The following is a 27,734-nucleotide window of genomic DNA, read 5'->3' on the forward strand; positions in this document are numbered from 1 at the left end:
GTATTTCAACAGATGGCCTTTTCACTTGTGAACATTTGTGGAGTTGCAGATACCTGCTTTATTGCCCAGTGACGTTGGCAGAGGTTAGTGAGTATTCAGTGGAGCTGCTCAAGGGGAAAGAGAGCCAAATGCCAATGAGACAGCAGGGCTGGGAATGGTGGTCTCAGCCTCACTTCTGAATCTGGCAAGGTCTCTTTAGCAGGTACGTTTTGCATAGGGTTGGAAAGGGTTTTCTTAGTGCCAGGAACTTTTCCAGTGAAAGCACACCAGTCAAATACTGCCTCACTCAGCTTCTTAAATGTTTCCTCTTCCCACTTCAAAGGTGTTGCCTTCAGAGCTCTGCCCTCTGCATGGCATCGTCTGGTGTTTCTGCCCCTTGATGGGGGAGAGGTGCTGGTGCTTACACATCTGATGCACCTCAATTATTCACTGCAATGAAACTCAGATAAACATATCTTGAAAGATGACAGACAGAATCAGCTCATCACTCTTTCTTCCCTTCAAAGTCATGACCAGGGTGTGGTGGTTTATTCTTTTTTGGATAGTTCTAGAAGAACCTGTCACCAAACAAGCTCCTGAAACTTATAGAAAAAATATCTTCTTTCACCATTGGACTAGGTCATCAAATCAAATAAGTCTTTAATTTTAGGGATAAATTTGAATCCATTATAGGAAACCAGTCACTATTACTTTTCACCAGAAACAAGGAAGGCATGAGAGACAGTGAAGAATAATACAGAAGCTGAATTAAGGCAAGAAAGACCAGATGACTAAGTTTTTCCCAGGGCAGGAAGATGCCATTTTTTTAAAATTAGATGTCACCATTTGGTGGGGAAAGGGTGGTAGGCAGCTAAGAATTTGTGCTTGGCTAGTGCTGGAAAAAGAGAATCTGATTATTTTTTTTTTTTTAGTAACATACAGTAAAATATGCTGAGCCTAAATTAACCAAGCCACCTTGTTGACCAACTTCAAAAATAGTACAAAGGGCCACCTTGACCCATAAACTCTTTTCCTTTATTTCCATTCGACTCTTCTTCAGAGTAAATGTCTAAGAATGAGGGCAAAAATAAGAATAACCATATTCTAGAAGTCAAGGGGATCACAAGAGGGCTTTTGGCTCTGTGCCTTTTTTACTATCGAGGATAGAAGTATATTTTAAAATATCTAGTAGAGGAGAATTCAGTGAACAAAGTACCTTAATATGTCAGTATTTCTTCAAGTTCTTCAAAGACATGAAAAAATAATAATACCTTATAATAAATACACTTCAACTCTCTGACACAAATGACCACTTAATCATTCTCCCGTCAGTTCCCACACCTCCACCCTCCCAGCTCTCAGAGGCCCCCATGTATTCTTAATAGAAAACAAAACAAGACAGTGATGATACCCGTGTAGCTCATGTAGTTGGTGAACGGAGCCCCTGGGAAGCGAGTGAAGCCACAGGTGTCACTAGTGGGCTCTGGTTCCCGGCACAGCTCACTCTTGGGAGTAGGGGCAGTGTCAGCACAGAGGTCTCCGGTTTCCATGGACGGCACTGTCTCCTTGCAGGGGTCATTGCAGGATTCTCTTTCGCTGACCCCTTTAAAGACATGGTAGAGTCCTAGAACATGTCCCACTTCATGGATCATGGTGTCGGTGTGGCCAGGCATCCCATAATAGGCTGGGCTGAGGACAATGCCACCTGCAATAAAAGTTTTGAAAAGCCTTTCAGAGCACAGAATGAATAGCTCTCCAATCCTTAATTAAGTTTTCTGATAAACATCAAAGATTCCATTTCAGCCTCTAAGGAGTCACTTTATAACTTCTGGTGACATACAGTCATTGCTCTTCTTTCTTGCCACAGAAACCCTCTGAACAAATTAATACACACTTCTTTATCCTCTACATGGGTGAGTGTTATACTAGAGGCCCAGGATAGCAATGTTGACATAATAGAGAGCCAGAATTATCAGCCCTGTATGCATATTAAAATCACCTGGGAGAGTTAAAAGAAGACACACAGGGGTTCAAATACTACCCCAGATGAATTGAATCCAAACATTTGAGGATGAGGTTCACGCATTGACATTTTTAAAAACTTCCCAGGTTGAGAATCACTGGTCTAGGCAAAAGCCCATGGGATTTGGAGTCAAGGAACTCTGATCTAACTTCTGCCCCTCCACATTCCAGCTTTGAGGACTTGAAGAGCTGTCTTACTACCTGGAACTCAGTTTTGTTGTCTGTAAAGTGGGGATGATAACACTAAAATTTGTTTGTTTGTTTGTTTGTTTTTCAGTGTTTGGCACATTAAAGGAAATGACAGCTGTGTAGGCTGCTTCTGATTTAATAATCCCTACTCTCAACAACTAGTCAGACAAAAGATAAGTTCAACTGAACTACCACAAAAATTGAGAATATCACAATCACCATAAGAATATGCCCCACCCTCACTCCCCCTAAATCTCCATGAGAACACGAAGGGAGGTGTTTCAGAGAAGAGTTCATTGCATCCAATCAGGCTTAGATGAGAGACTTAGTGGTGTCATTGGAACCTTACAAAAGGAAAGGCTAAGGATCTCTAAGTGACCCAACTTCTATCTGTGTAGCTTGTTGGAATCCTAATTCCTGCTTTCCTCCTCCCCCATGGTTGAACCACCTAGCTTTCCTTCTTTACACCCCAAAATTGTCAGGGCCAGGCCCAGTCTTATCTCTGAGAGATGAGACAGAGAATGTCAACATCCCTGGATCAACCCTCTGGGGTCCAAGGTCACCCCTGGCTGTGCTGCCCAGCTGGCCCTGCCCTTCTGTCACAGGTCTGATCCCAGTTCCCTGGACTTGCTTCACTTCTTGCACCTGAGCCCTCCCTATATCAATAGTCTTCTGAGTATAGCAGGTCCTCCAGGAGAATAGCTCTGCCTTTCTCTTGCCAGATTATATTCTAAGGACTATGTCCTATTCCTGCCTCCATTCAACATCCCTTAGAAACCACATACACAGCCTTATGGGCAGGAGACAATCACAGAGTATCTGGCGCCACACCCACCGGCCTATCTAATAGGCAGCTCAGTTGACTTTCTTGTGACTACTTTACTGCACAGGACAGTTTCTAAGTGCAAGTTCCAGTCTTCCAGTTTACTCGAACATACTGACATTACCCAAGCCATGCCCAGACTCATCTAAGGTACAGTGTCTCCTTTCACATCCCAGGTGAAACTAGACCTCACCTCCCATATTTATTATTTCTACTACTTCTGGTAAAATTGTTATTCTCTAAACTTATGCTTTTTTATTTCTCTTTTTTTATAAGGTTATTTTCTGAATATTTATTTCATTTGTGCATCATGATGTCAACATAAGGTTAAACTAACTTGAAAACAGGTCTGTTTCAAGAGCACCTGTTATTTGAATAAACCTGGAGAAACAAAGTATTTCCACTTTCCAAGAGGCCCACACTTCATGCTTACATATCCAAAGGCAGCAATAATCATCACCAATATTCATGCACAATTATGCCTCCAGTCCTCTAACGGCAGTATCGACCTTCACATCAGTGGAGATCATTCTAAGAGAACAACTTTCTGTTCTTTCCAGGTGCCTTCACCTTTTTCATCCTTTTTCCTCTGCCACACTTCTACTCTCTACATATGTTTAATCCCTTTTCTGCCTACTCTTTCCTTTCTTTCCCCCCACTTCTAAGTAAGTTTTGGCTTAAATAAAACTAATCTTCAGAAATAGGATTTTGAAAGGCTACACTATTCACCTATAAAGTTTAAGTATCTACATTGATTAGTTATTTTCCCAAATTGTGTTCATAAAATCTGAACCTGGGTGATACTTTGAAAAAACAAGTGGCATCAGTGGTTAAATATGCTTGAGGAAAATGCAGCACACCATACCACCCTCCTGAAAATCCATAATGTATATGAGAGTGAGTTGTTGTATTAAAGGCCCCGAAAAGTCCTTCATCAATTGAGTTTTACCCTTTGCTTTACAAACTTATTTGAACACAGAACCTGTCCAGGGTAGAATATCTTTTGACATCTCTGGAGTACCAGATGTCTCAGAGCACAATCCAACAAACACTACCAAAGATGAAAAAAAAAAAAAAGTTCCAATCAATAGTTACCTTCCACTCATATGTTTCAGCTCTGAGCAAACATCAAATATCCCCACATCCTACGGCCAGCCAGGCCCAGGTCCTTTTGTGATCTCCTTCAATTATAGATAAAGAAAATATAGATGAAAAGGAAGATGGTTCTAGGAAGAAAGGATGGCAAAATCAACATATGCCAAGAAAGGGGGGATGACCAGGAGTGTGGACTGGAAACACTTGAGAATATGGCGGTGGTCGTTACAATATTGGGCTTCTCATCAACCAGCAGAAGTCTCTACCTCAACCCCAAATGAAATGTTTCCAAATCTAAAAATATTTTGCAACAGCCATCTTTCAATAAACCAGCTTATTTATAACTGGAAGAAGAAGCTAAAAAATGCAAGCCCTCAACACTCCCAGCAAATCCCCTCCATACCCAGGACAATTGGCCAGGGTTCTCCAGTGTAACACTCTTGGTGCACATTCCCAACACAGAAGAATAAAGTTTTAACCAAACAACACTTACATTTTCACTAAAAACATAATTTTAACACACATTTGCAAGTTATATTTTCAATTGCGAAGAGATGTACTTATGCTAAAAACTCATTTATATGAGAAGGCACCGCAATGGGTTCAGTAACTACATGTGTGTTAACTAGGAGATTGCACAAAATATAGAAATATAGAAAATATAGAACAAAATATTGCTCTAATTTCAGGACGAGTGTTGTGCACACCAACATATGTTGAGAACAAAAATCCCAAGGTCCTAGATGTCTTATGGTAATTCTATGTCTGCTAGAGCACAAGATTATAAAATTATCCCCCTGGACTAGAACTAGAAGAACTTGGAGTGTGGAGCATTAGCTGACCCTCACTTGCTCCATGGCCTTGGCTGTTCAACCTTTCCCCTAATCTCTTCATCTGTAAAATGAGGGGGTAGATTGGCTTATCACTAAGATTTCTTCCCATCTGTATTCCCAGACCCTCAGAGCTAACAGGCAGGCTTTGAGGGACAGTCATGAACATATGTGAAGGAATCTGTATTGTCCTGGACTGTCACTGCCTCTGCCTTGCAGTTTGTGTTCCAAGACTCCAATCTCTCAGCAGCCTGAGGTAAAGGGAAAAGCTGGCAGTAAGAAGCCAGCCATCCTACTCTCAGACCTGCCACAGATTTCCAAGTGACCCAGATTCGCCAACCTTTAATCTGCACTCCCTCTCCGTGATATAGTTTGGCTGTGTCCCCACCCCAAATCTCATTTTGAATTGTAAACCCCATAATCCCATAATCCCCACATGTCAAGAGTGGGACCAGGTGGAGGTAACTGAATCTTGGGGGCAGTTTCCCTTATGCTGTTCTCACAACAATGAGTAAGTCTCAAGAGATCTGATAGTTTTATAAGTGTCTGGCATTTCCCATACTGGCACTCATTCTCTTTCCTGCCCCACTGTGAAGAGGTATCTTCTACCATAATTGTAAGTTTCCTGAGGCCCCCCAAGCCATACTGAACTATTAGTCAATTAAACACCCTCCCTTAATAAATTACCCAGCCTCAGGTATTTCTTCATAGCAGTGTGAGAACGGACTAATACAACCAGTTTGCACCCTTCATCCACTCTCACAGATACACAGAGGGGTCTCACACTGTTCTTGCCACTCACCCTTTATTCCAACCAAAACAAACTTGTGAAGTTATTAGGGAAATGAGTTTTAATCACTCACAGACACACATATTCACATTATTAAGGAGTGGGTTTTCATTACTCACTGAGACACACTCACATCGATGTAGGGGTGAGGAAAGACATTAAATTTATTTGGTGATTTAGTTTAGAAAAGTTCTTTCATGTTTTAATAAAAGTTACAATACACATGTACTCATGCCAAAGCTGGAGTGAGGCATAAAGATGTGTTGCCCAAAATTTAATAAGAGGAATGCAAGCATTTCTTTTCATTAAAAGGAACAAGATGTGATAATAAATAATAAACAAAAACTGAGTGGTTAGAGTGGCAATCCCTTCTTGCCATCACCAGCATTTAAGTCTTACCCCGGTGAGGAGGAGGGGGCCGGAGGGACTGTGCATTCCCCTGCTTTCAGAGAAAGCTGCAATCTTTTCTCAGGGGCAACAGCGTAGGAATAATAAAACAATAGTAAGAAATGCTACTTGTCAGTACCATTTTATATTAATATTCAAATGAACCAGCATTATCTTTTGAAGCTAGAATCTGCACACACACTTTCTTCCAGTTACATGGGTCAGACTCTGCGTGGTTACACGTGGGTCCCTGCACTAATGGGCAGAAGCTTCTCTCTCACAAGGTACCCTTTGGAGGGGCCAGGGCTCCTTCTTTGGCTGGCACTGTAAAGGTGTTGATCCTGATGTGGGGAAACACTCCTTAAAAGCTCTCAAGGCTGTTTACTGATCTGTTTAATGGTAATAACAAGAGTTTCTACCTCAAAGGATTGTCATGAAGATTAAAGTAGTAAGGTAAATAAATAAGCATTTAGCTTATTTCCTAGAACAAAGAAACTCAAAATACATATTAGATCACTTGTCAATATTATTATTCTATGTGCAGTCTGGCAGTACACGTTCATTTGCCTGTGACCTTCATTGGCTCCCACCTAACCTTCATTCATTAAAAAAAAAAAAAAAAAAGGAAGGTGGGGCCCGACCATAAATTGGACAGACCTCCCAGAGTGAAACCAGGCATTGCCAGACACAGTAGGAGAACAAGCTCAACAAGGAGCTCTGATTTTCCTCTAAGCCGCTCACACTTTGTCTTCATGTTTTTCTGATCCTGACAACCACAGGCATCCAGAAGACAAGCAAGACTTGGACAGGGCTGCAAACAGACAAGTGCCCATTCTCTTCATAGACAACACATTAGGGTTCAAAACTTATTCCTAGCAGTCTGAAATTAGGCTGCTAATTGCAGGAGGAAAGGAAATCTTACTGAATTGGGGCTGTTGGCATAATTCTTCATAGACCTCAAATTATTGTTAGATCAGATTTACACAAGTTGTCTTTGTTCTATAGTGCCAATAATTATTCCCTTCCAGCTCTCTAGTTATGTGGAATATGATTATCATTTTTTATACTCAAAATCATTAATTTTTATCATTCCTTATCTTGGAGGACAAAATTGAAACACAGATGAGAGATAAAATATGATGGTAGAATGGGGAGTGGGGTAGGGACGAGATTCCATCCCCTACAGTTGAATCCCTTCTTTGGTGTTCCTGCTCTTGCCTGACACATTGAAACAGGAAGAAAAAAGAAATGCACACATATATTTTCAACTATACCATGACACTTCAGTCTCCACTCTGAGGCACTTTCAGGCTCCCCCACCTTCACTCACTTCCCCAACGCCCATCCTGCAAGGCTGTCGATGGCCTGATAACAAGACCAGGAATACTTACTCAGGGGAAGCTTTGAAGTACTAGTGTAAAAGGACAGAAAAAATTTGGAAATACTAACATGTTACCCCAGTGGTTCCATGCTTCTCTTCTTCCTACTCCACTCAATTCACAATGCCAGACTTTTCTACATGTATTAACCTCACTAGGAAGTAATACAGCAGAATGAAAAGCAAGGAAACAAGAAATCCTTTTTTGGCTTTGGGGTTTTCTAAGCCTCTGCCACCTGGGTCCTGAGACGATTCCAACCATGATTTAGCCAGCATGGTGGATGGATTGAAGATAGGGACCCTCGCTCTCACACTGCCAACACGACCACTACCACATTAGCTTAGAAAAGATTCTCCCAAGCTGAAAGAAGAGGAAAGAAACAAAAGGTAAATAATGGGAATGAATAGATGGTAGTGGGTCCAATAAAGTTGACTGTACCTTGACTTTCGAGCTGGGAAAGGGATAAAAACCCAAAATAGGTTTGTGTGATCTGAGAGCAGAGGGATCTTGCCTCATTATGGTAATAGATTCCTAAGTGGCTTAGCCCTAGAGAGGAACCACTGACCACCAGAGCTAGGCAGGAAGGGCAACAGAGCCTGCCAGAAATTCCCTGAGGGTGCCCCTGTGATGAGAACCAGGGTCATCCCAGGTGACCAGCATCAACTGGTGACCAAGGACAAAAATGGATCATTTTCCCCGTGGTCTTGGCACATATAAGCCATCTCCACAGTTAGGTACAGCCCCAGGCATAACAGGCATAACTGACTGAGTGTAAATTACTACTGCTCAGCAGCATGGGGGCTCAAAATAGAAAGAAAGTTTAATGACAGAAGAATAAAGTAAGTTACATTTCTTGCATACCTGAATGTGTATGCCAAGACTTGAACCCAATGCGTCCCAATACCATCAACTTGTACATGGAACATGATATGAATGGGCTCCCAGGATTTAGCAACTGGGGGCCATGTGTGGCACAGCTGTTCCTTAATGGACTGGCAGCAGGAGAACACATGCCTTCTTAGAAGATTTTTCAGCCTTGATTACAAAAGACAAGCCAAAACAATAAGAGAGTTGCTGTGTGGTCTAGGGGATGGTGTGGGGGAAGAAAAGAAAGAATCTGCTAATTAGAAGATGAAATCTTAGTAGTAAACAGCCAAGCTTCCCAAGTGATTCTATATTTCTAAGTTCCTACTGGCTTTTCCAGGCTTTAACACAAGAATGCCCAAGTGGCTCACGGTAAAGAGAATGATTCCCAAAGCCACTTCCAGTAAATAAATAAACAAACAAACAAATAAATAAATAAATAAAATAGCTTTGGGCAACTTGAGAAAAGGATATTGGTTGAAAACCTCTAAAACAGTTCTGTAAAATTTTTAGGGCTGAATATTATATGCCCATAAAAGGGGGAGGTTGAGGGCTGGTCTGCAGCTGCCTATGTAATTACTTCCAGTGACTGGTGAAATTCTGCTCCTCAAAACATGCTGTCCACAATGAGGGGACAAAGTTACAAAACTGTGACTTGGGATCCAGGGAAGAAGCACTTCAAGTCTGGGCAAGGAAAGAAAAAGTGGTGTAGGTGGACTGGTAGGCAAAGGGAGAGAAAGAAATGGAGACAATTAAAATATAATAATAATAACTGGAGCTAGAAAGAGAAGTGAATCTTTAAGAGAACCAGCCCAGGAGCCATTCATCTCCAAATCTTGTATTGGCTTGTCTTCTTGGTTTTACAGCTTGTGGTCTTATTAGAAGGCAGTCTTTGTTCCAGACAAGACTGAACCAAGACAAGCATGTGTAGAGGGTGAAGATTTTACCGAGTCTGGTGTCATTTTTTTTGTCTCCTTGGACATCCTTTCAGCTACTCCTGTCTGTGACAGTCAAGCCCTAAGGGAACTCTAGCCACTCCCACATTGTGGAGAAAAGAAATCTGTTGAATTAAAACTGAAGATGTTATTAGCAAGGCATTAGAGACTTAATATATAACCCTTTCCTTGTTCCATCTTGGGGGCAATGCTTCGCACGCGTGCACACACACTCACACACACACACACAACCTCATGATGGATTTCTTTTTTTGTCTACTTTGCAGGAAAATCATGGCAGAATTTTAGGCACTACAGAGTATGAGTGGGGAAGATATTTCCTATGATTCACTTATTCATTAAGCATTATTGAGCATTTATCTATGCCAGGCACTGTTCTGGAGTATCAAGGATTCAATGAGTACTAGGACATGTTTTAAAAGAGAAGACCTTTCAAATCACCACATATAAAAGTGATTATTTACATCACATGCTTATAAATGCAGGAATCTTTGTCTGGAGTACCCAAATTTCAGAGTATAATGTTCAAATTCTATGCTTATTTTGTTTAAAGTGTTTAATATCCAAGAGTGCTCCCTGTTTTCCAAACTCCAAGGCACCCAGAATATCGTCATTTACTAAATGACATCTTCTGACAATTAAATAATCTACAACAGAAGCCAAGGGGTAATTCTCAGGAATGGTTCTCATCTTGTTTATGTCATGTAGGCTGCCTAATGAATGACTCTATGACCTCTCATATTTACATGTGCACTCCAGTTTACACATCTTATTTATTCCTTAGCTCCAGGAAGAATCACTCTGTTTTGGCACAGTAAAAAAAGACGAGCAGTGGATAAGGGACAATGGTGGCTTTGCTCTAGCCCAATCCTTTAATGACTAATAGCCTCAGAGGACACGGACTCCAGTTAACACCTTCATGATCTACAAATGTTGGTGTGCCTTGGAGTGCTCCCTCCATTAGGTTGTAGACTGTAACCATACTCAAGTCTCTTTCAATCCAAAACTCTTCATCACCCCTCTAAGCATCACCTTCTCCACACTAGTGCTTTATGCCTTCACAGCCAAACTTCTTGAAAGATCCACATTCCCCTCTTCAACTTCTGTGGGTTCCTCTACCTGTCCCACTCTGGTTTCTGCACCCAGACTCCATAGAAACAATCTGGTTGACATTACCAAAGACTTCCCACTTACTATATCAATGGATAGTTCTTAGCACCTGAGGCTTCATTCGCATGAATGTATCATAACTGATGTAAACTTTAATCTCAATATCTAACTGTTTGGTTGAAAGAAAGCTGAAGTTTGTCCTGGAAGACCCCCTGCGAAAGTTCTGCATAAGGAAGGGATATCTCACCTCCGAGCTAGTTTCTGCCACCTATACTGCTGCTGCTTTGCCTTCTCCCAGGGAGTGGTCCTACCCATACCAACCCTGTGACAGCTACTCCGCTGCAGTCCACTGGGCTCCAGAACATTCACAGACCACTCACCTCCCCAGGCCACCCACCATCGCTTATCCTTTCCTTCTCTGATTTATAAGGAAGCTCCCTCTGCTTCTTACAAGCAGTTCTACCATTGCAAGCAGATGCATTCTTAAAAACACATTTCTTTCCCTTATAAAAGAGCCAAGATCTTTCCAGGGCACTGAAAAATTTTATATATTGGAGATGTGGTATGAGGCTGAAGGCACAACCAGGAAGGGCAACCACAGATACACCATATTTGGAGCTTCTACTACTGGTATGAAAGCTCATATTTATTGAACTCCTGCTGTATGTCGGACATTCTTCCTCATGCTTATTATCCCCATTTTACATATGAGGAAAAAAAAAGCCCAGGTCCCATTTGTTCCTATCCACGTGAAAGCATGGCCCACTCCATCATTCAAATATTTTCTTTTCCCCCAATCAAGAATCACTTCATCTGGACTCATTTGAAGATCCCTTATGTTTAAACTCCCATAATCCAGGCTCAAGTTTCCTCCCACAGGGTCCTCAAGTCGCATGCACCTGAGGGCATGTTGCTTGTGAGCTGACTTGGTGCTCTCACTGCTCTGTGGTGGTACAGACATTCTCTAGAACAATTAGGAATGTGGCAGGCAGGTCAGAACACTCGGAAGTATGTAGCTTCTGTGCCACAGTGATTCTTCTCTCCAACTTGGCCAAAATGCCCGTGTGCTGATTTCATCTCTCTGCAGTAGCTGTGGACCCCAGGGGACTTTCTCAAAACTCTCTGTCTTTTGGTTTCCAGTACACCCCCTGATACCTATTCCTTCTCCCGCTTCCATGGAAGCCCCTTCTTAGTTGATTTTAGAGACCCCTAGCTCAACATACCCAAAAACAAACTGGCTCCCCATTTGCTTTTCCTTTTCCTACATTTTCTACCTTGGCACCACCATCCACTCAGTCAATCAAACAGAACTCCTCTTTTCCCCATCTCCTTATTTATTCGAACAAAGTTTCTTAGCACTTACAGCTATAAATGAGAAACAAAGCAATATAATTTATGTTAAATCTTTTCTCATTACAGCAATAATTACTATTCATCCACAGACACAAGAACTACTTTGGGGTTGGGGGAGCCAGGTTTATCTCCCTAAAATACACATTTCTCAAGTTTGTTTTTACTAGTGATTAACCAACATCTAAAAATATTGTTTTGATCAAATGTAGAAGAGTAATCATTGCAAATGATAACTGAGAAGTGATTTTTAACGCTTTATAACTTATGTTAGTTTCAATGCTGATATCCTGTTTGTGAGATTGTACTATTGTTTTACAAGATGTTACCATTAGGGGAAATGGGTAAAGGTTATACAGAATGTTTTTGCATTGTTTCTTACAATTACATGTGAATGTATAATATGTCAAAATAAAAAGTCTAGTTTAACAAAACATGAGCACAAAAGAGTTGTTGTATTCAAAATGTTTTTAGCTGAGAAATAGGTAACCAACTAGACTGAAAAAATATATATGTATGTTACAATAGTATAAAATTCTATAGAAGTGAAATGGAAACACAAATTTACAGAGACAAAAAAAATGAACACTTACCCAATGTTTAAAAAGTACATGACTGTGATTTTTTTTAAATAAATGATGGTGATTTTCAAATTCATATGGTACTGAGAAGACACTTAAGAAAGTAAATTTAAGATTTATTTTTAAATGATAGTAGTTTAAAATATAATTATATGCCCCAATTACTCTCTTTGCTACTATTAAACCTATTATTGGATGTTTAGGTGTTACTCTAAGAATGGGTGAAGGTTTGCTGAGTATTTTGTGTCTCTTCACAGGTACAAGAGAAAAAGTAAGTTTGAAGAGCACTGTTGTGGCCATGCAAAGCACACCCACTTCTAAGTGTGTGCTGAACCCTGCCATCTGCCAGTTCTTCCACTCTGGAATGCTCTCCTGTGTCTGCCAAGCAAACTCCTGCTTATCCTTCAATTCCCATCTCAGCCTTCAGCCCCTCTGGAAACTCTTCGTTAATGCTTTCAGCACAATTAGGCACTTTCCTTTCCATGTTACTGCCTAACTTCATGTATGGTGCCATCACATAGTATTATAAATCTGTATTACAGATCTGTCTCCCAATCATGCTGTGCAACCCTTAAGAGCAGACTGTTTTCATTATTCTATCTGTGGCATTGCCACAAAACACAGTCAAGTTTTTCTTTGAATGAATCAATGACGATGAGTATGGTACCCAAGGTTTATAAAAGGGCTGGTTTATGACTAACTTAGGTGTTCTGCTTTTAAAGATATGTTTTCAATTCAGGCATTGTTTACCATGGCTAAAAATGTTCAAACTACTGAATATTAGAGCTTAAGAGGATCCCACTCATTGATCCACCTGTAAAAAGATTTTTCTTTGTGTTAACACAGCATTGAAAGCACAAAATCATACGAAAGGGCAGAAATGGTGTTCATGGCAAATCAAGATGACAAATTACCTTGGTCTTTCCACATAGTGACTTAAGCCATTGATAGTCAGAAATTGTATTCAGTCTTCAAACTTCCAGGCTAGTGTGCTTATCTGCTAGTTCACTCAGCAGACCCTGAAAATGTAGGGCCTTTACATGCTGACACAAACAGATAATCCCATCTTGAGTCTCAAAAAGGCTCTATTTAGAAAATTCTGAATGTCTTCCTCTATCATGTTATGCCAGCTGTCTGTACTACTCTACACCTGATTTTAGTCAATACAGTTCCTTTGTTTAATCAGTTATGATTGAACAAGAAGAAATAAATAAGAACACAAACAATTTCCTATTGAATCAGATCTGTGAGCTGTTCAGTCTAGTTTTTTACTTCTGAAAAGCACATTAATAATCATGTCATAGGGGAGTACAGTTATTTCTCAAAGGATTAAGAATAAAACATAAATATCCCTTGCTTCTTTTGCAATTCCATTATAAGTCAGTGATTCATGAGACAATTTAAGCATTTCTTGAAACCATTTAAATTTAATACATTTACTCAACTATACCTTCATTCAATGATCACTCACAGAGCACCTGCTACATGCAAAATACCTTGCTTATTTATAGAGATCATAATGCCTATCAGATTTTGACAGTTTTTAAATGCAGTCATGTGTGTGTGTGTGTAGTTGTATGCAATTTATCACATATATACATTTGTGTAATAACCACCACAGTCAAGATACTGAACTGTTCTCACTATTAATATGTCCCACCTGCTATCCTTTATGTCACACATACATCTATACTCTTCTCAACCTCCAATCATGTATTGCTTCCTCATTCTTAAACCCTGGAAATCACTAGTTTGTTCTTTATCTCTAGAATTTTACCATTTTGAGAATACTGCAAATGTGAAATGTTACACCATGTAACTTTTGAGATTGGCTTTTTTTTCACTTAGCATAATGCCCTTGAGATCCATCCAAGTTGGTGTATGCATTCATACTTCGCTGAGTAGTATTTCATTGTGTGGATGTACACAGTTTATTTAAGCAATCAGCACTGAAGGACACTTTTGCCATTTCCAGTTTGGGGCTACTATATAGAAAATAGCCGCTATGGAGATTCATTCATGTACAGGTTTTTTAAGTGGACATATATTTTAATTTCTCTAGGATTAATGACCAGGAGTCCAATTACTGGATCATATGGCAAGTGTATGTTTAGTTTTATTGAAAATTGCCAAAGTATTCTCGAGTGGCTGTGCCATTTCACTTTCCCACCATCAATGTATGAGAGATCCCATTTTTCTGTATCCTTACCAGGATTTAGTATCATCATTATTTTTTATTTTAGCTCTTCCGATGGGTTTGTAGTGTTACCTTGCTGTGGTTTAATTTGCACTTCTGTAATGGTTAATTTTATGGAATATTGTTTCATAGATTTATTTTCCATCTGTATATCATCTGTAGTAAAATGTCTGTTCACGCCTTTGCCTATGTCTAACTGAAGTATTTTTGTTTGTTTTACTGTTGAGTTTTGAGAGTTCTGTATATCTTCTAAATACAAGTCAGTTGCCAGATTCGTATTTTGTAAATATTTTCTTTCTATTCATCTTGTTTGCAGTTTATAAAATATCTAGAATCTGTAGTTTGATATCTTTTGTCAGTTTGCAAGATTCTTGGCCATTATCTCTTTGAATATTATTTCTGCCAACAATTTGTTTGTCTTCTTCTAGAACTCTAATTTACAATAGAAATTTTTCATGGAGTCTTAAATGTTTCCTAAGATCTCTTCTATATTTTCACAGCATTTTCTTTTTCAGAGCTTCAATTTGTAAATTTTCTACAATGGTCTAGTTCTTAAATTCTTTCTTCTGTTCACAAACCCATCTATTCATTTCTTAATTTTTCTTACTGGTATCTATTTTTAGTTCTAAAATTTCCATTTGATCCACTATTAGAGATTCCAGTTCTCTGAAGAAACTATGCATTTTCATCTATTTTTACATATTAATCATAATTAAAGCCAGTGCCCAATAATGCCAATACCTGGATAATTCTTATTGTGTATGATTTGTTTGTTTGGTTTACCATTTGACCTTGTCTCCTGAAATAGTTGATGTTTCTTTATTGATTGCTAGACACTGTGCATGAACAATTGTAGAGGCTTTTGATTATGTCTTTCTCCAAAGAATATTTAACTTTCTTTTGCTAGGCAGTTAGAATATAGGCAGATAAACTTCCTCCAAACAGGGATTAAGAGTGTTTCAGGAGGAAACATAAAAATTCTAGAAGATAACATTGGAAAAACTCTTCTAGACATTGGCTTAGGCAAAGAGTTCATGACCAAGAACCCAAAAGCAAATGCAACAAAAACAAAGAAAAATAGATGGGATGCATATCAAAACCACAATGAGATACCACATTACTCCTGCAAGAAAGGTCATAATTTTTTAAAAAAAATCAAAAAATAATAGATGTAGATGTGGATGTGGTGAAAAGGGAACACTTTCCCACTGCTGGTGTGAATATAAACTAGTACACCTACTATGAAAAAACAGTATGGAGATCCCTTAAGAACTAAAAGTAGATCTACCTTTTGATCCAGCAATCCCACTACTGGGTATCTACCCAAAGGAAAAGAAGTCACTATATGGAAAAAAAAAAACACTTGCACACACGTTTATAGCAGCACAATTCACAATTGTAACAATATGGAACCAGCTCAAATGTCCACTAATCAATGAGTGGAAAAAGAAAATGTAGTGTATGTGTATACCATGGAATACTACTCAGCCATAAAAAGGAACAAAATAATGGCATTTGCAGCAACCTAGATGGAGTTGGAGACCATTATTCTAGTGAAGTAACTCAGGAATGGGAAACCAAACATCATATATTATCACTTATAAGTGGGAGCTAAACTATTAGGATGTAAAGACATAAAAATGATACAATAGAACTTTGGGGACTCAGGAGGAAGTGTGGGAGCAGGGCGAGGGATAAAAGACTAAACACTGGTACAGTGTACACTGCTTGGGTGATGGGTGCACCAAAATCTCAGAAGTCACCACTAAAAAATTTGTCCATGTGACCAAACACCCCTGTTCCCCAAAAAAACTATTGAAATGTTTTTTTGTAATTTTATTATTATTATACTTTAAGTTTTAGGGTACATGTGCACAATGTGCAAGTTCGTTACGTATGTATACATGTGCCATGTTGGTGTGCTGCACCCATTAACTCATCATTTAGCATTAGGTATATCTCCTAATGCTATCCCTCCCCACTCCCCTAACCCCACAACAGTCCCTGGAGTGTGATGTTCCCGTTCCTGTGTCCATGTGTTCTCATTGTTCAATTCCCACCTATGAGTGAGAACATGTGGTGTTTGGTTTTTTGTCCTTGCAATAGTTTGCTGAGAATGATGGTTTCCAGTTTCATCCATGTCCCTACAAAGGACATGAACTCATCATTTTTTATGGCTGCATAGTACTCCATGGTGTGTATGTGCCACATTTTCTTAATCCAGTCTATCATTGTTGGACATTTGGGTTGGTTCCAAGTCTTTGCTACTGTGAATACTGCCGGTATAAACATACATGTGCATGTGTCTTTATAGCAGCATGATTTATAATCCTTTGGGTATATACCCAGTAATGGGATGGCTGGGTCAATGGTATTTCTAGTTCTAGATCCCTGAGGAATCGCCACACTGACTTCCACAACGGTTGAACTAGTTTACAGTCCCACCAACAGTGTAAAAGTGTTCCTATTTCTCCACATCCTCTCCAGCACCTGTTGTTTCCTGACTTTTGAATGATGGCCATTCTAACTGGTGTGAGATGGTATCTCATTGCGGTTTTGATTCGCATGAAATGTTTTTAAAAGAGTGTTTCAGGCTGGATTTTAGGCTTTGTATAAGCTGTACTACTTCTGTTTACCCTTGCACACAGGGTGTCTCAGAGCCCCTTCTCCTTGACAAGGCCTCAATTCCCAATTTTGTCTCTTCTGTTATGAGACTCCTAAAATCACAGTTCAGCTTTTTAATCTCTTAGAAGTTATTTTCTAGTTTTCTTGCCCACTGTCCCTGAGAATGTAAGTTCAGTAACTAACAAATATCTTAAAAGAAAATCACAAGCAGAAAATCGGCTTACTTTTTGTGATTCCCATTTCTCTAGGATCCTGGTCTCTCAAGTTTTAGTTGCCCTGAAAACCTGAACTCTATTTTTTGTCTTGAGACCAAAGCAAGCTCTAGGCTTCTGCTCTCTGCTCTGCCTCTATGTCTTCCACTGAGAATTTGGCAATTTCCCTGAAAGGAAAAAGACTAAGTTATATACAGGACTCACTTCAATGCATTTTTCTTCTTTCTGGGATTGGACTCCTCATGTCCTTGTTGCCTTAGCCAGTCTGATGCCTTCAAATAAATAATTTTTAAAGTATTTTATCCATTTTCATAGTTGAATGAGTCTTGCCAATGCCCAATTCTAATAAAGTTAGAAAACATTCAATGGTATGCCCCAGCCCAACAATTCTTATCAAGAAGTCATGATTTGTCTCCATAATGGCCAGGAAGATAATTTTTTAAGGTCTTTTAACCAAATAGATTCAGTTCCTATTGATAGACCTGGGCCTCATGGAAGCCACTGCTTGGTAAATCTTGCTGTCAGGACCTCCACAGACATACACCAGAAAGGTTATTCTTGGTGATGGGAGTGTGCACCAAGTTGGAGATACTTTCTTACAGTGTTATATGTCCCCTCTGCTACTGTTGCTTTTGATTAGCATAGCTCAAAACACCCATACTCACTATTAAATGAATTACAGGAATATGACTTTCTAGTCCACCCATTGCTACCAGGAAGGCTAGAATGAACCACACTAGCTTTCATCTGGAAAGCACAGAGGTGTCTCCAGTTTACCTGACCATCTTGGAAATGTATTATTGAAATCTACAGCCCCTTTCTGTCAGCTGTATCAAAAATCCTTCAGAACTGTTCCTGAAACCAATAGCCATGAAGTGCAGCCTATGACTTACAAATTTGTTTTCTGACAGGCCCAACAAAATGTCTCATCCCACCCTGAAACCTCTCGTTCCCTATTTTTCACTTGTAGTAATTGTAGATAAATCTGAATGCCTTCTTTGGTTTATACTGGATCCCTGAAAAGATCAGATCCTTACTTAAGGAACTTGACAATATGTTATCAACACACACAGTGCACTTGCCTTGGTAGCCTCAGGCCACCACTAACATCACAAATTTCTGATTTCACATGTACTGAGAACTAAAAATACAGTTTAGTGATAAAAGGATTGCAGGGCTCTAAAACTGAATCAGGTACTATAGAGCCAATGAAACCCAGCTATGCATGCTAGCAAAGCATTTAATTTGGATCCTTGCATGTTTAATTTGTTATACATATATGTGTATATATACATTTGCATATAGCCTCCATTTTCTGGTATATATAACCCTTTTGGATCTCAATCTGATTCACTCTGTGGATTTTCATCACTGTTTCACACTTAAACAGCATTGAACAGCAACCTTTTCTTTTTTTTTTTTTTTTTTTTTTTTTTTTTTTTTTTTTTTTTTTGTCTATCGCTAACACATTGCTCATCTTCCTTCTTCCCCAATCTACAACACTGGTTATCTTTTGAATACTTGTTCATATTTTCTATGATTGTCAATTCAATATGTTCTAGACTTCACTATGACCAGGTGTTTGACATATACAGCATTATGTTCTATTTATTTAATTTATTCCTCTCTGCTTCTTATTTGATTACTAGGAAGACCAACTTTGCAGTACCTTTTAAAAATAATTTATAAAATTCTTTCCAGTCTGTCTAACCATTCTTTTTCCAACACAAAATATTACTCTCAATTTTGGTAACTCATTTTAAAATAAATTTTTATAGAATGCTATCTAGGACTTTTTGGAAATGTATACTAATTATGTTCATTAATTACTCTTTATCCATATGTTTATAAAACGGATGTAATCACTCTTCTTGCTTGGTCAGTAAGATTTCCCTTTATAATAATAAGACATTGTAAAAAGGATTGTCTTTCTTAAGTGTTCAGTAGTTGCACTTTGTGTTAAGGTATCCACTCTTTTCCCCGGTGAGCAGGCAAGCCCCACCTTTTGAATTTCCTGGGATTTTCTCAGGAGTCCACACCATACAAGAAGCCCATCAGTCTTTTGGAACAATGATCACTGTAAAGCAGGTTTCACAGTCCAGCCACCCTCTTGATATTTTGATAGTTCCCCACCTGGGGCTCTGCAAGACTTAAAATGATCTTATTCTATGCCAGCAATTTATTTGCATTTAAATTATAGATTCAGTCTAGAACATCCTGAGCATTTGCCACTGTTTGCTCTAATACCTCTTACTTGTCTATACTGAAACATTTTGACAGGCTCTACCAAGAGCCATTCTCAGCGCAAAGCAGTTAATTCACTGTGTAAATTCGCTTCTTCTCTGTCTTTCTTTTTTCCCCAAACTTACTTTTGCAAGCTTCCTTCAGCCTTCTTTGTTTTTTTCCTACCATGTTTGGTCTTCATTTCACTTACCCAGGTGAGTGACAGCGTCCTTGTCCCAAGGCCATGTGGCAGCACCTGCAAGGTCTTCCCGCACTGAGCTGGCAAAGTAGATGTTGAGGAAGTGAGTACTGTTCAGCTGCAGGGCCTCCTTCAGCTCCTTCACACTCATGTATGCCCTAGAGAGCATGCAAGATGAGAAAATGTCACAGCAAAGAATTGGTACTTAGAGAATAGCAGAGCCAGACCTAATCAGATTCTAATGGCACTCCCAGCCCAGCATTACCTTTTGGAGGGGCATGGGGCAGAGATCAGCCTGTCATGAAGACCAGAAGAAAAGGCACTAATACACATTTGGGATGCTTATTCCAATAAATAGTATAATGACTTTTTAAAACACTATAATGTTTGTATGGATACTCCATATTTGACATCATAATCAAATCCCCACCCTACACCCAGATTATTTCTGCAAGATAAACCTAATGATACCATGAATTCTTTGCCTTGAGAATTATTCTCAGGCCACAGTGAAGAAGGCCTTCCAACTCTCAGTTTCTTTTTCTTTCCATCACACTGCATGATCCTTGAATTCCAGTTCAATCTCTTTTCCAGTATATGCCTACTTCAAGCATTATTTTTAAAAGAAAAAAGGAAATAGAGGATAGAAAACATAAAGTAAAAGAGGAAAAAATGAGATGAGTTATAAGCAGGGAAGGACATAATAAAGCTACTGCAAGGCATAACAATTGTATAGACATTTCTCTTTCTAGTCCCTGAATCCATGGAAACTCTACCCTACTCCAATTACTTTATGATACCTAGTATGTTTATTGGTGACTTTGAAAGCACTAGGAAATATTATGTTTGCACTGATGCACAGAATTAAAGGTCTATTAAAAACACATGACTTGTGGCTTATAAAAAAGGAAACAAACATTTGGTCTGTTTCTAAACTCATATATAGTCAAAGATCTTTAGCTTCTCAGCATCAGTGAAACTTAAAACTTTACCATAAGCAAACAGGGCCTTGCTATTCTCACTGAAGTGTTTTTTAAGAAGGAACAACCAAACCAGAGCTCAATGGCCCCTTAGACTTACTAGATGCTCCCCACAGTGGTCATGGTCTGCCATTCCAGAGATAGGAATGTTCCTATCACAGCGTCAGCTGGGCAGACAGCCTGGCAACATAGGTTGGAAATTTCCTTTACTGATTATGCTCTGTTGATGCTATTCTAGTAGATGAGCTGCAGACACTGAAATATACCACCCCAGAAGCTCATGTTAGGACAGCATGACCCTTCCCCTCTAGCTTGCTCTGCCTCTTGATTGTTGATGCCATCTATTTCATCCAAGCGTAGGATGTGCTGGCAAAAAGCACCTGAGAAAGGGCGATCCCAAAGATTGTTTATTTATTTTTTGGAACAGAACCAAAAACAGGAATAAAAGGAAAGACAAAAAAAGATCTTGCTTTAGAACCAAAGATGCTTAGGAGAAAAGGGCTTTTAAAATACTATCTTTTACTGACTTATAATATCTTGGAAAACTAGCTCTCAGCTGCAAGAAATCATCCAAACTCCATGAGATGATATCATATGTGATCAGGGGGATAGTTCTCCTGCTGCTTTCCAGAAGACACAATGTTTTCTGAGTTGTTGCCTGGTTTTCCCAAGATATTAGTCATATTCTCTTTATTTTCTCCTTTATTATAAATAACTATAATTTCCTTTATTGACAAATTGATGGTTTGGGGGTGATGATGATATCAAGTGAGTCTTCAACCTGGAGATATTTCAATAGGCCAGAAGAGAGAGAGGGGAAGAGAAAAAAGAATGAAAGAAATGAAAAGAAAAAGAAAGAGAAGAAAAGAAAAGAAAGGGGAAGAGAGAATCAGGGACTGAGCATGGGCTCAGCTCAGGGTACCAAGGAAGAAAAGCCACACCCTTTCTCTGTTGCTATTCTTGGGTTCCAATTAAAATTGGGAGTTGGTAACTTGACAGCTTTCTCTCTCTTCTCCTCAGGCACTTCTCCAACCTCCCTGCTCCTGGCATGGCTTACTTGGGCTATCTGTGTGTTACTGGCTTCTCTGCCTGCCATCTACCAGTCTTGGACACTACCCTCCCATCCTCCCTTAACCCACCAGTTCCACTAATTTATCTTGAGCACCCTCCAAGGGGCCTCCTCCTCCACCACCAACCTCATTAGCTGGTTCTCCTCATCTCCCTTTTATTCCTTGCCCAATCCTCTCTCCAGCCATAAATTACCCTTCCAGATGACAGTATTTATGTCATGCTGGTGGCAAACTGGGTATGGTTACTCAGACTCCTGTATTTCCCGGAGATACAGATATAGGTCGTCAAGTATAAGGGAAAGAATACATTTTAAAAAGCTAGAAAGAGTCATTAATTGAATTGATAGAAGAAACCCTTATTTTGCTGGAAACAAAGACCACTATCCAGACTTTTCTCTAAACCAATGAGACTAAACACGTAGAGGTCACTGTGTCTGCTTTACATGCAGAATGCTCTGTCTATTGCAACACAGGTAACCATTTCAAAAGTTAATCGGAGCTAATGAAGATATATGTCTTAGCTTCTCAACCAATATGACCAGAATCTGGTTCATGGGCTTAGGATAAGGAAAAAAAAATGGATATTATTTTCAAATTTAGAGTTTAGCACCTTGCTTCAGTAATGATTAAAAGATAGACTTGCCATTCAAATTAGCTTAATATTTAAGGGAAGGTAGAATGCCATACATAAATGCAGTGAAACGCAAAAGGGGCATGCATTGACCAGAACTTTGTATTAAAAGGGGATGAACTGAATTAATCTGCTTAATTTCTGCCAGGATCTACCTTTCCTCATGCTCTCTACACTCTAGATAAGGATACTCACCTACATGTATCCCTAAAGGACTCAGAGTGACCAAAGTTATATCTTGGTTTTTATAAAAATTGCCTCAGAAACAGGCTGTCCTTGGGGCTGACATATCAAGCTGTTCTGCCGCATTGCTCAAGCTTGTTAGTTCTGACATGCCCCATGGAGAGTGCACATCTGCTTTACCATTCTATGACCATCACCTACTAGTTTGGGATTAGCCATTGCAGGGTTTCCAGTCTGCCATGTTTCATTGCCTCCCCGCCTTAGTGCATTCTCTCTGGCTTCTGCCATGCCCCTGACAGCTGGCTCTCCAGCCACATCCCAGTATCTAAATGTATACGCAAACTTCAACTACTGCTTAGTTCTCAACTAAACAAAGTAAAAGTGTAGGAAAAGTGAGTCTTTGTGCTGTAGTTTATTAGTTAAATAGCCTTATTGTAGTTTGATAGAAATTATTCAAGAAGGAAGCCAGAAATAAGAAAAAGATCCTGAGCTGTCTGCTGTCTGAAGGAAGTTGAATCAGTATCAAAAATTGGCATGTTGAAAACAAGACATAAAGGATGGATGTGCACCTTGAGACTGGGACCCACAGCCCCACTTCCCACAGTCAGAGCAAACCCACTCCAGAGGAGGAGCCTGACTGCACTGCCTCTTCCTTCAAGGGAATATCACCTTTGACCTGATCCCTCTCCCCATTCACTGGGCCCACACCTTGGGACTTGTGGGCCCCCGGAAGCACCAACTAGCATTCTCCAAGTTGCTCAGTGCAACTTCAAACACATAGTTTTCTCTGCTCCTGTAAAATTCCTTTTGCTCTTAGGTGCATGGAACTCTACTCATTCCCATATACTCCCCACTTCCTTTCGTTTTTCTGTTTTCTGGTTACTCTGTAAAGAGCTCCAGCCCCCTGATTCCTGGGCTCTCCCCTTACTCCACCTCCTATCATCACCTGAGGAATTTCAGCATTTGTGTGAAGCATCCACTGAAAACACAGTCTTATTCTTTTTTTTTTTTTTTTTTGAGACTGAGTTTTGCTCTTGTTACCCAAGCTGGAGTTCAGTGGCATGATCTCAGCTCACCACAACCTCCGCCTCCCTGGTTCAAGTGATTCTCCTGCCTCAGCCTTCCTGAGTAGCTGGGATTACAGGCGTGTGCCACCACGCCCAGCTAATTTTGTACTTTTAGTAGAGATGGGGTTTCTCCATGTTGGTCAGGCTCGCCTTGAACTCCCGACCTCAGATGATCCGCCTGCCTCGGCCTCCCAAAGTGCTGGGATTACAGGCATGAGCCACGGCACCCGGCCAACACAGTCTTATTCTTGACTTCCCTATTTCTAATGATCTTCACTCACTTCCCTTTGCCCATCCATTCTCATTGTCGCCCTTCTTCAGATTTATTTGTTTCTTTTTCATTTCCCATCTCATGAAGATTTTCAGTTCCACTTGTCTGTACTTTTAATTGTTTATGGCCTTCTCCTCTCCAGGGGTAATTTGAAATTTTCAATATCCTTCTTTTGCTCCTCTCACCTCAATTTGCTATTTTCATGACTCTTAGTAGATGCTCATACCTCCTTCTTTGATGATAAAATTAAGCCCATTTATCATGCACTCTATCACTGGGTCACTGGGTCTCTCTCTCTCTCTCTCTCTCTCTCTCTCTCACACACACACACACACACACATATTTACTTCCTTACCTATTTGTATTCCCTTTCCCCGATCCCACAAGATGAGGTTTTCTGAGAAAATCCTAGCTAACACCCTCTCCTTTTTCTTCTTCCTTTCCAATTCAAACTTCTTAAAGGAATAATTTTTTCATCTCCCATTCACTTTTTTTCCATGTACCTCCTAATCCCATTATAATCTGGCTTTCATCTGTACTACTTTATCAAAATTGCTTTCATTAAAGTTGTCATTGACTGCTTAAGTTTCTCTGCCCAGAAAATTTAAAAAAAATCATTCTCCTATTGGAACCTCTTGTTGCATTTTTATATTATTAGTTATTTCTCCCTCCTAAAACTCTCTACTTCCTTTGTTTTTATTGCAATACTCTTTCCTGGGTCTCCTCCTGCTTTAGAGACCAATGATTCTCAGTCTCCATTGTGAGTTCCTCTTTTCTGTTCTAATTTTTAAAAGTTATTTCCAGGGTTCTGTTTGTGGTCCATTATTTTCTCACTCTCCATGCTCACCATTGGTAACCCTTCTATTCTTAAACTTCAAAGCACCGTCACTATACAAATAACTCCCCAACATAAATGTAACTAGTCCTTCCTCTCCTCTAAGATTAGATTTTTATTCCTTTCCTAGCAATTCAATATTTCTACCTGGTTTGTGCACAGAAACCTTGAAGTCAGTGTGTCAATGTAATTGGTGGCTCTATTTGAGTACAAAAGAAACTCAGACAAAGTGAATTTCAATGCATCTGAAATAATGTTCCAGCTGGTGAATCTGTTGACTTGTTTTTCCACGAGTAGATTTGCAAGAAGGGTTGAGTTTTGGTTAAATACAGAGAAAGTATATGCCTGTGTCCATGGAAAGATTTAAAAATCAAGGACAAGAGAAGGAACACATTGGCATTTTGTCCTCTACCTAATCTTACAAACTGGATTTTGAGCTTTTTAGGAAGAAACTAAACTTCATAAAAAATTTGTAAATCCAGGATAGACAAGCAGTTCTGCTTTAATTCCTAATAACAAAACAAAGTACTGATGAGGATAAGGGCTGCTTTCTCCATTTCTGGCAAGAATTAAGGGACTTCAGCACCATTCTGGCCCTTGAGGGTTTTATAGCCTTAGATTGCATCAGGCACCAACTCTCTAAGGCCAGCTTTTCCCCAGAGAAATAGGGCAGAGCATCATCTGGAAATGCTGAGTGTCCACAGACAAGGTAAATACCATTGCCAGTGTTCAATGGTAAATAGCAGGAGAGCCACGGAACTGGTGGGCATGAATTGTAAAGGCACACCCTTCTGGAGGCTCCAAAAAGGTACATTGTATGAGGATAAGATTTTATAGTTACACATTGAGCTAATGTAATTTGATTGTTAATGGTAGTAAGAGCTCATTCATGCCCACAGCATTATGTGGACTGTGGATATTCAGTTTATCTCTAAGACAATGCTCACAATCTTCCCCACACCCATTTCTCCTCCCTGGTCCCTCTCTGAATTGGTGCCACTTCTAATACTCTTTCTACGACACAAGTAGAAAACGCAGAATTCCTCACTCATTCCTTGCTCTCCTTCACTCCACCCCCTCAGTACAATCAACCAACTGCTGATGACCCCAGAAAGAAGAGACATAGTGGTGAATATTGTTTCCCTTGTGAAGGCCACGGAAGAGACCAGACATTATCATCACCAGAACATCATCAACCAGGAATATATTTGTTTCTTGAAATTCAAATATGGAAAACCTGACGAGACATTATACACAAAACATTAACTCATGTTTGCTAATTCATGTGGAAATGAATATTACTAGAAGCAAAATGGAATTTTCTCTAGAAATATTTGTGTTGTAAAAACTTGAGGTTGAAATAAAAGAAACAATCAGAGATTGAAAAGACTTAGTCTAGTGTCATAATATTTTAAGGTAGTCAGAATAATGCCCTCAAGGATGTCCATGTCCTAGTCCCTGGAAGCTGGGAATATGTCATCTTACATGGCAAAAAAGGACTGTTTAGATTTGACTAAAAGTACAGGCTTTGAGATGAGGAGATTATTCTGGATTATCCCAGTGGACCCAATCTAATCATACAAGTCCTTAAAAGCAAGGAACTTTTCCTATGTGTCATCAGAGAAAGAGATGCAGTGATGGAAACAGGATCAGCGACAGCTACAATGCAGGCTTTGAAGAAGGAGGAAGGGGCCCAAAGCCAAGGAATTCAGGCAGCCTTCAGAAACTGGACAAAGCAAAGCAGTAGATCATCCTCTAGAACTTCCACAAAGGCATGCAGCCTTGTTGACATCCTGATCTTAGCCTAGTGAGATTTATGTTAAACTTCTGACCTACAGAAGTACAATACATTCATGTTATCTTAAGTCACTATGCTTGCAATAACTTATTACAGCAAGAATCAAAAACTAATACATCTCTTTTCACTTCGAAGTAATACCATTGGAAAATAAAAGAGCATAAAGAGAGTGAACATCTGGCTTTAAAAGATGGTATCAAATAAAAAGATTTGTTTTAGAAAACCCTGAGGCCAGAAATATGGACTCAAGAGGAGGAAAAGAGTGTATTTCACCACTCCAGTTTTTGGCAATATTTTACCCACCATATCAAGAAAGCCATATAGTAAAATTTATTTAGAAGGGTAGGATAAAAATAGATAACTCGTCATGTACAGATACTTGGAAAGACAAAATATAAAGCACACAAAAGAAAAGTGTAGTGGAAGAGGTCCCCAGGAGAACTTGAGAGAAAATGGTCAAAAGGGAGCCAGTGTGTCAGGAGCACAGGCTCTCAGGCCAGAAGAACTTAGTTTCTAGGCTCACCTCCTCCACTCAATGGCTATGTGGCATTGGCAAGGCACCTACCATCAATGTATCTCAGCTTCCTCAACTGTAAGATGGGAATAATGAAAGTAACTATATGAAAATATAGTAAATAATATATAACTATATAGTTATGGTAACTGATGAAAATAACTACATGAAACCCACCTCATACAGTTATTGGCAGGTAAAAAATGGATAACATCTTCATAAATGTGACACTTTATAGTGTCACACATAAACATTCAATAAATTTTATTATGAATAACAATACCTATGGCTTCAAATATCTACTTAGCCAGAAACAAAGTTCAAAAGTCATAATGTAGGAAAGCAAGGGTTATCTTTCAGACTTGGCAGGGAGCTAATCATGGCTTATGTCTAAGGAGCAGGTATACTTTGCTTAAAAGGAGCAAGGGAATGGAGGCAATCCCACAATGCAGAAAGGAAAAAAGCACACTTACATTCAAGCCCTAAAGTCAATCCATGACGGGAACTTTTTGATAACAATAAAATAGAAATGAAACTCTCCTGTGCACAAACTACAGTTGGCCTGGTAAGACAA

General features: G+C 39.5%; 1 protein-coding gene across 1 annotated transcript in view; it reads right to left on the minus strand.

The window, feature by feature from the left end:
- The window catches only part of PAPPA2 (pappalysin 2), a 289,210-nt gene that overhangs the window by 156,514 nt on the left and 104,962 nt on the right, over positions 1-27,734 (minus strand). Inside the window, exons 3-4 of the mRNA XM_030823938.1 lie at positions 19,824-19,969; positions 1,391-1,684 (exon numbers count right to left, since the gene is read on the minus strand). Of these exons, the coding sequence (XP_030679798.1) occupies positions 1,391-1,684; positions 19,824-19,969 (440 nt within the window). The remainder of the gene's footprint in view (positions 1-1,390; positions 1,685-19,823; positions 19,970-27,734) is intronic.

Source organism: Nomascus leucogenys, chromosome 12 (assembly GCF_006542625.1).
Source record: "Nomascus leucogenys isolate Asia chromosome 12, Asia_NLE_v1, whole genome shotgun sequence".
Lineage (NCBI taxonomy): Eukaryota > Metazoa > Chordata > Mammalia > Primates > Hylobatidae > Nomascus > Nomascus leucogenys.